Source organism: Otolemur garnettii, unplaced genomic scaffold (assembly GCF_000181295.1).
Source record: "Otolemur garnettii isolate 467f Iridium unplaced genomic scaffold, OtoGar3 scaffold00083, whole genome shotgun sequence".
NCBI lineage: Eukaryota > Metazoa > Chordata > Mammalia > Primates > Galagidae > Otolemur > Otolemur garnettii.
In genome coordinates, this window is record NW_003852478.1 from 6620570 (window position 1) to 6629374 (window position 8805).

The 8805-nt window shown below is 41.7% G+C and overlaps 1 protein-coding gene across 5 annotated transcripts in view; it reads left to right on the forward strand.

Moving 5' to 3' along the window:
* Positions 1–8805, forward strand: part of FIP1L1 (factor interacting with PAPOLA and CPSF1) — a 71352-nt gene that overhangs the window by 16026 nt on the left and 46521 nt on the right. For all 5 annotated transcript variants that reach the window (XM_003794601.3, XM_023515996.1, XM_023515992.1 and 2 more), the window contains one exon: positions 2969–3078. In XM_003794601.3, the coding sequence (XP_003794649.1) occupies positions 2969–3078 (110 nt within the window). The remainder of the gene's footprint in view (positions 1–2968; positions 3079–8805) is intronic.

Sequence of the window (8805 nt, forward strand, 5' to 3'; positions counted from 1 at the left end):
CAGATTTAAGGTTTATTTGGATTTATATCATCTGACATGAATTTTTGTTTAGAAAATCAGTCATACTGCCTGATAGTCATTCTTAAAATGCTGGGCCATGTGACATAATAATATCATTATGTTCTGGTTAGACAGACTTGGGTCTGTGTAATCCTGAGTGAAGACAATGGGTAGTGAAAATGCAAGTTGACTAGGAAGGTTGCAGAATGGTGAGGATTTTCCGAATCATTTACTATGAAGAGTATATCGTGAAGAAATTAAGGAGAAAAGGCAAGCTAGGGAACAAGCAGTTTGTGTATGTTTAATTTTTTCCTGACCCTTCTCTCATCTCTCCCCTAAGTGGATGCTCTTTCATCTGTGCTCCTTCTTCCTGCCTCTCCCACTTCTTCTCAGCCCTTCCCCTTCCTCCTCCTGGTTTTTATGGAGGACTGACTCTACCAGAAGTGTATTAGAATGGCGGGGAGAGGAGGGGGGAGAGACATCGTCATAACAGGCAGACCCTGTAGTCTTAAATTCATCCAAGTTCATGGAAAAATACAGCCATTAAAGAATCGTGCCAAGGATTATATAGTTACAAGGTCTGTGTTATGGACTTTGAGGTAGTGACATTTAAGCTGAGTTCCAAGTCAGTCAGGTAACAAATACTTCTTACATACTTTTTCTGGGCACTTGGGATACAGATTTATACTGAGCACAGTTCATCTGTTTAAAGATCCTGTGTTACAGTGACAACAGGCAGAAGGGCATCATACAACACAATAAATCACTTCAGATAATGATACTAATGAGCAGTTCTGTGAAGGAAGTAGAAAATGATACTATGATAGTGACTGGGAAGGTCACCCTGTCATTGAAGTGACACTTGAATGATCATGAGGACAAAGTCGTAATCTAGGAAGAGAGTATCATAAGCAGAAGGAGCATCTAGTACAAAGAAAAGCTCTGAGGAAAGAGGGGCTTAAAAGGCTAAGAAGACAGACGGTCGGGACGGGCACACAGCAGACGTGTTGGGAGGAACGGGGAAGACAGGCTGGAGAGGCAGGCCCACACGCGTGAGCCCTCGCAGGCCTTTTATTCTGTTTATAATGGGAAGTTACTAGAAAGTTTTGAGCAGAGAAGAAACACAAATTGATTGACACTTTCAGTAAGTTGCTTTGACTGTGTACAGAGGATGGATTGTAGCGACGTAAGAGCAGAGTGGACAGGTTAATTTAGCAAAACAGGCGAGGCGTGATGGTGGATTTGAATTGGGTTTTAGGACATAATAATTGATGGAATTTAGTATAGATAGAGTTTGCCCATGAACTTTTGTCCACCCTGTATTATCAAGGTATAGTTGACATATTGGATGTTGATATGTATTAGATAATTCCTGGAATATTTTAGGTTTTTTGATTAACTTGGTAGATGATTTTTGCCATTTAGGTATATGGAAAACACTTGAAGAGGATCAGATTGGGAGAAATTAGTAGTTTTGTTTGGCTGTGGTGACTGGGAGGTGCGTGCTCGATGTGTAACCAGTTGGATATGAATCAGTTTAGTTCTTAGTGTTAACTCTGTTAGTAATCCTGACACCCCTGGTCAGAGTAAGTAGTTTCTTTTTGTGTTCCCATAGCATCTTTTATTCCATAGGTTTTTGTTTTCATGGCATTTGTTGCATTGCTTTGCATTGTACTGTGTGTCTGTCTTTTTCTAAGGTTTGTGATTATCCTGCGTTCCTCTCTCTCAGCTTCTTGTATGTAATAGATATTTAATAAACGTTTGAGTGAATCGTCTTAACTTCCTGTCAGATCCATTCCGTGCACCTCGCTTGCCTTAGTGCTGATCCTTGCCTCTTGAGATCAGTGCACTTTAAATGGATTTTTTTTAAAGCAGCAGAACTCGCTTTCTAATAAATATCAATGTAAAACCCTCACTCTCTGAAGGTATCAGTTAGGGTTGGGATGGGCACCAGTAAAAAGCTCTGACTATTGACTTATGGATGAGAGAAGTGTTTCTTCTCTCACACTGTGATTAGTTGGGACATAGGGGAGTTCTGAACTTGAATCAGTGGTTCAGATGTATTTGAGCCAAGGTGTCTGAGATTCTCATGGGAAAGGAGAATAATACTGCATTTAAACAAACCAGGGACAGTAGAATTTAAATGGGACATAAATACAGTGGGATGTTGTTGAACTGTATGGAAACTTGAATTTAGTTTGTCTAAATTTAATAATTTGGCGATAATTTTAAGATAGAAAGGTGAGTATAAAAACAAAAGCGCACAAACGAAAGGCATTTAACGACTCTAGAGGAGGGTAACTGACCCCCACTCAGAGGATCTGGTAAGAGCTGAAGGGATGGGCAAATCTTTGAGCAGTTATGAAGTGGATGCCTGGCTTGAAAGTTCATATAACTAGAGGGGAGAGATGTTATGGAGACACATGACGGATTTCAAGCTTCTAGATTTATTGAACTGGCAGAGTAGTTGTATTGTTAATGGTGGTGGGAAACCAAGGGAGAAATTGCGTGGATGTGCAGTAGCAGATTATTCACAGTGTAAAAAGAAAATGATCAGAATGGCTAAATGAGCCACTGGTTTTATTTTCTTAGATAGAGGTAATGAGCACATAAGGGGAAAATAATTCAAGAACTTTCTTGAAGTCTGAAACATGAAGTCACAACTAAGAACGTTAAGACTTTTAACCTTCTTGTGGTGATCTGAGGGGAATTGATGGAAGCCTCCCAGAGTTACAGTTGATGGGGCTTTGAAGTGGCATTAACTTGAACTGAACAGTTGCAACATTTGGATCCCACAATTCATCTTTGTTGGTGCTTTCACTGATGCCATTCTAAAATAGGTTAATTTTAATAAATATTTTACAACCAAATAGTATTTGTATTTACTTCAAATCAAATTTACAAACATGTTTTACATTGTATTTGAGTGTTCTGTTAATTAAACAAGCTAATGACCTTTTTATTTAAGGTACAGCAGGGAAGAACTGGCAATTCAGAGAAAGAAACCGCACTTCCATCTACAAAAGCTGAGTTTACTTCTCCTCCTTCTTTGTTCAAGACTGGACTCCCCCCAAGCAGGTTAGTTAGACAATTGTAACTCAGTTACTACAAGTCGGTCGTATCTTTACATTGCAGTTTTGCTGTGTTAAGTATGAAATCTCTGATGTCCTGTGAGAAAACTGGAATTCCTTGTGAGAAACTCTTCTGGGTGCAGTTTCATCTCAAAAAACTAGGAAGGAAGAGTGAAACCCAGGCTGTAGTTACGTGCATGCAGACAGAAGTCTCACCTTCGGAGAGGTGGTGACAGCAGTGGGCTTGCTATTTTCTGTGCCTGTTATTCTTATTGAACTTTCTGACTCTACTTCTATTGGCCTAAAGGTGTTTTGCTGATTTTAATAAAAGAGGTTGTAGAAATTTCATCCTGGAAAATCTCTCAAAAACACTTTCTTTGATTTGCTTTGGTGTGATAGTACCTAATTTTGTGTTCCACAAGTACCAGATGTTAGCGGCAAAGACCCTGGGAACTGTCCTTTTTACTGAGTGGGACAAATGGTTACTCGTTTACTCCCATCACCAGGAAGATGGTACAGGACAGGCTAGCACTAGGGATAGTTGATGTCAGTAATTAAGTCGGATTACATAAAGATGACTTAAGTCTGGGCCTAAAACACATCAACAATCCAACTATTACTAGTTCTCAGTCATATAACTTAACCTTTTGTTACTTGTTTAAACTTATTTTATAGAGTTTTCTGTTTTCTATAATTTTATATGAAAAGATTATACTTCATAATATGCAGGAAGAGACTTTGTGGGAGCATCTCGTTGAGTCCTAAGGTAAAGACTCTTAATGTTTTCAGCCAAAATTAAATGTCTTAAAGTGATCTGGGGTTTTTATGTATTGTTGTAGACATATCCAAATGTGATTATTTAAAGTAAATGCAGTTGGTTAAAGAACTCATGATAGCTAAGGAATATTGTTATTTTAAAAAATAGCGCTCTTTTGGTTTTTACATTTTTTAAGAGGTCCACTTGGATTCCTTGAATTTCTTTTTTTTTTTTTTTTTTTTTTTGAGACAGAGCCTCAAGCTATCCCCCTGGGTAGAGTGCCGTGGCATTACAGCTCACAGCAACCTCCAACTCCTGGGCTTAAGCGAGTCTCCTGCCTCTGCCTCCCAAGTAGCTGGGACCACAGGCACCCGCCACAATGCCCGGCTATTTTTTGGTTGCAGCCATCATTGTTGTTTGGCGGGTCCGGGCTGGGGATTCGAACCCGCCACCTTAGGTGTACGTGGCTGGCGCCTTAGCCGGTTGAGCTATAGGCGCCGGGCCGATTCCTTGAATTTCTAGTGTGTGAGTGTAGAGTGGTGTTGAGAGCGTGGCCCCTGGCAGCGTACCTCTAGGTTCAGACTGGGGCTGGGCAGCTTACTAGCTGTGCCCTTTGTCCCAGCCCCTCATCTTCACGTGCCTTGTTTTCTAATCTGTAAAATGTCATTAATAGTACTTTGCTCACAGTATAGTTTATGTGTATGAAGTAGGCTCATTTCTGTAAAGTGTTTTAGAACAGTGCCTAAAATGGTGTGTAGGTGTTGGCTTTTAGTGTAATTAAGTTAAAAATCAATAGCCATTTTTCTGTACTTTGGTTTTTGTTGGTTGCTTGCTTTTTGTGTGTTTCTTTTAAAATTTGGACCAGATTGCACAGGACCATGTGCGATTATAAGGGTTTTGGCTTTTCTTGCAAGTGAAATAAATGGGGAGTCACTGTCTTAAAGTCTTGATTTAACTGCTTTACTACAAACAGACTATAGAGTTATAAGGATGGAAGCAGAGAGACCAGTTAGGAGGTTGCGGTAATTACTGAGGCCAGAAGTAAGGGTGAGTTGGACCAAGGTGGTGTGGTGGAGATGGTGAGAAGACAGATACTGATCTGTTTGGAAAGGCAAGCCGAGGCTGCGGTGGATGTAGACCGTAGACTAAGAGGCAGGGGCGGATTCATGGTTCATGTCCCGATCAGCTCAACTGAAATGAGGATTTGCCATTTACCAAGATGGAAAGGACTATACTGGGAATAGTTTTGGGAGGGAGAAGACCAAGAGTTGTGTTTAGGACGTAATAAAATTGAGATGCTTATTAGACATAAAAATGGAAAATTTGAGCAAGGAACTGGACATGATGGATCTGGAGTACAGAGGGAGAGTATGGAACGGAGACGTGAATTTGGGACAACAGGTGCTTAAATTGCTTAACTAGCACTTGAATGAAGCTATGGAGTGGAGCAGGACTACAAAAGATGAGAATTGGTAGAGAAGTGGTCAGGGACAGAGCCCTGGGGCGTTCCCTTGTGGGTGAGAGAAAGGAGGATGAGCCAGTGAGTGGAGACGAGTCAGGAGGAGAGGCTGAGAGATAGGGGGCCGACCTGTGTGCGGCTCAGAAGGCCATGACTCCAGGAGGACCGTCGTTATCAGGGCTGCTGATGGTAAGCAGATGAAGACTGAGAATGACAATTTGTATTTCAGTGAAGGTCATTGGGTAGCGCCTGTGGATCAAAGGAGTAGGGCACTGGCCCCATATACCAGAGGTGGCGGGTTCAAACCCACCCCAACTAAAAAGTGCAAAAAAAAGTGAAGGTCATTCATTGGTGATCCTGACTCAGGATCATTTTCAGTGATTGAAGGTGAAGATACAAGTATTCTTTTGGAAGGAGTTTGAGAATGGGAGTAAAGGAATTAGAGAAAGCATGGGCAATTTGTGAAGACTCTTTTCTTTTTCTCTGGGGCCTAAAGAAATGGGACAATATCTGGAGAGAAATGTGGGGTCAGGAGAAAGTTTTTTTAAAATGAGAGAAATTATAGCATTTTGTATACTGGTGGGAGTAAGTTGATAGAGGTGAGATTGATGATGCAGGAGGTCAGAAGGAGGAGTTGTTCTAGAGCGGAGTTGTCAGAAAGGCCAAAGGGTGCTCAGCACCCACAGCAAGTGGTTACAGTGCCAGCCACATACACTGAGGCTGCCAGGTTTGAACCCGGCCTGAGCCAGCTAAAACAATGACAACTGCAACAAAAAAATAGCCGGGCCCCTGTAGTCCCAGCTACTTGGGAGGCTGAGGCAAGAGAATCACTTAAGTCCAAGAGTTGGCGGTTGCTCTGAGCTGTGATGTCATGGCACTCTGCTGAGGGCAACATAGTGAGACGCTGTCTCAAAAAAAAAAAAAAAAAAAACACCAAGGGGATGGATGTAATATGTAAGTGGAAGGGTTAGCCTTAAGTAGAAGTGTGGTAAGTTCGTTCATAGTAACATACAGGGGTACAGATGGGTGGGTAAGTAATGGTGATGGGAATCATTGGAAGTTCTCTTTCTCATCTTATTTTCTCAGCAAAATAAGATGCAGACTTAGCTGGTGAGAGTGAGGATAGTAGGTGATGTCGAGTGTTTGAGATGAGGAGGAGGAGAAGGTCTGAAACAGTCATTTGTGGCTGTGTGAATAAATTAGGAGAAGGGAGTAGGATTGCTAAGCGGTAGCTGGAGGGGACTTTTTTCTGAAGACAGGAGAAATTACAGCATTTTAAATGCAGCCGAGAATAGTAAAAATTGACATGGGGATTGAAACTATACAGTAGTCCCCTTTACCTACAGTTTCAGTTACCCATGGGACAGTACAATCAAATGTTTTGAGAGAAGTACCACATTTACTTAACTTTTATTATAGTATATTGTTATAACTGAATTAAACTTTGTCATGGAATGTCCCATCTGTCCTTATCAAAGGACAGATAGAGGTGCGGGAGTGTGTATGTGCAGGGTGTGGTGCTTTCTGTGCTTTCCGGCACCCACTGGGAGTGTTAGCACTTACCCTGAGGGTAAGGGAGGACTACTGTATATTTTCAACCTTTTTTTCCTCTTTTTTAAAAGAGTTTTTTATTTTTAATTGTTATAGGTACTTCATAGTTGTATACATTTGTAGGTTACATGTGATGTTTAGATGCAGGCAGTGGGTAATGATCAGTGAGGGTAATTGGGGTATGTATCACCTCAAGCATTTATCATTTCTTTTTGTTAGGACCATTGCAGTCCCACTCTTTGTTATCTTAAAATACATAGTAATTTATTGCTGACTTAGAGTCACTAGGTTGTACCATCAAATACTAGGTCATATTCTGCCCAACTGTATTTTTATACCCATTGACCGTCCTGCTTTATTCCCCTCACCACCACCACTGCCCTTCCCAGCCTCTGATACCCATCGCTCTGTTTTATCTCTGAGAGCAGTCGTTTTAAGTTTTAGCTCCCGCCTCTGAGTGAGAGCATGTAAAATTTGTCTTCCTCTGCTTGGTGCATTTCATTTGCTGAATGCTCTCCAGCTCCATCCATGTTGCAAATGACAGGATTTTATTCTTTCTTAGGCTGAATGGGGTTCCGCTGTGTATGTGTACACATTTTCTTTATTCACCTGTTGATGGACACTCATGCTAATTCCAGATCTTGCCTTTTGTGAGTAGGGCTCATGTCAGTATCTCTTTGATACACCAGTTTCCTTTATTTTGAGTATATATTATGTTTAGCAGGGGGATTGCGGCATCTTGGCAGTTGTATCACAGTTTTAGTTTTCTGTGGTGGGTTTACAAGCCTGGATTCCCTCTGCTAGAGGAGAGGAGAATTTGTAGAGCAGGGCTCTCTTCTCCGTGTTTTCCTGGCCTTCCTTTTGCTTGTCTTTTTGATAAAAACCATTCTCACAGGGGTAAGGTGATCTGTTCTTTGTAGTTTTGCATTTCTCTGATGATTGATGCTGTTGAACATTTTTTCATATACCTGTTGGTCATTTCAGTGTCGTCTTTTGAGAAACTTCTGTTCGGATCCTTTGCCCTTTGATTCTTTCCTTCTGAGTTGTTGCCACTCTCTGTACTCCAGGTATGTTTATTACCCCTGTCAGGTGCAGAGTTTGCACATATTTTCTCCCATTCTGTAGGTTGTCTCTTCACTTTGTTGATTGTTGATTGCTTCCTTTGCTGGGCAGAAGCTTTTTCTCTTGATGTGATTCCATTTGTCCATTTTTGCTCTGGTTGCCTTGCTATTGAGGTATTCCAGTGTTGGCTTTTAGCAGTGCATGGTTGAGGTTAACGGCTGTAGGTTTGAAATGAGGCACGTCAGCTTTTTCTTCTGTATTTCTCTCATGCTTTTTTTTTGAGACAGTCTCTGTCACCCTCGGTAGAATGCTGTGGCATCATAGCTCACAACAACCTCAGACTCTTGGGCTCAAGTGATTCTCTTGCCTTGGCATCCTGGGTAGCTAGGACTACAGGTGCCCGCTGCGATGGCCAGCTGTTTTTAGAGATGGGTCTTGCTCAGTTTAGGCTGGTCTCAAACTCCTGAGCTCAGGCAGTCCACCTGCCTCAGCCTCCCAGAGTGCTGGGATTACACATGTGCGCCACTGCGCCCAGTAGGTGTTTCATTCTTGTTAGCTGTGTATTTGTGGAGAATAGTGAAGGTGGATTAAGGGTTAAGGTTACAGCAGGCAACTATGAAGGGATAGAGGGGCCAGGAACATTAGAGTGTTAGATGAGGGAGTGATTTTAACAGTGGACCATGGATCCAAGTTTGATAAGGACAGATGGGAGGGCAGAGGCAGGAAGACAGTAAAAAGGAGGTAAAGAAAGGATGGAAAAATTAGCCTGTTACAATGAAAGAAAAAAGGTTAATTACCTCCACATTGTGTAGAAAGGCCTAGCTTGTATATGGAGGACAGCACCCATTCTAGCTTGGATATGGAGGACAGCGCCCCTTCTAGCTTGGATATGGAGGACAGCGCCC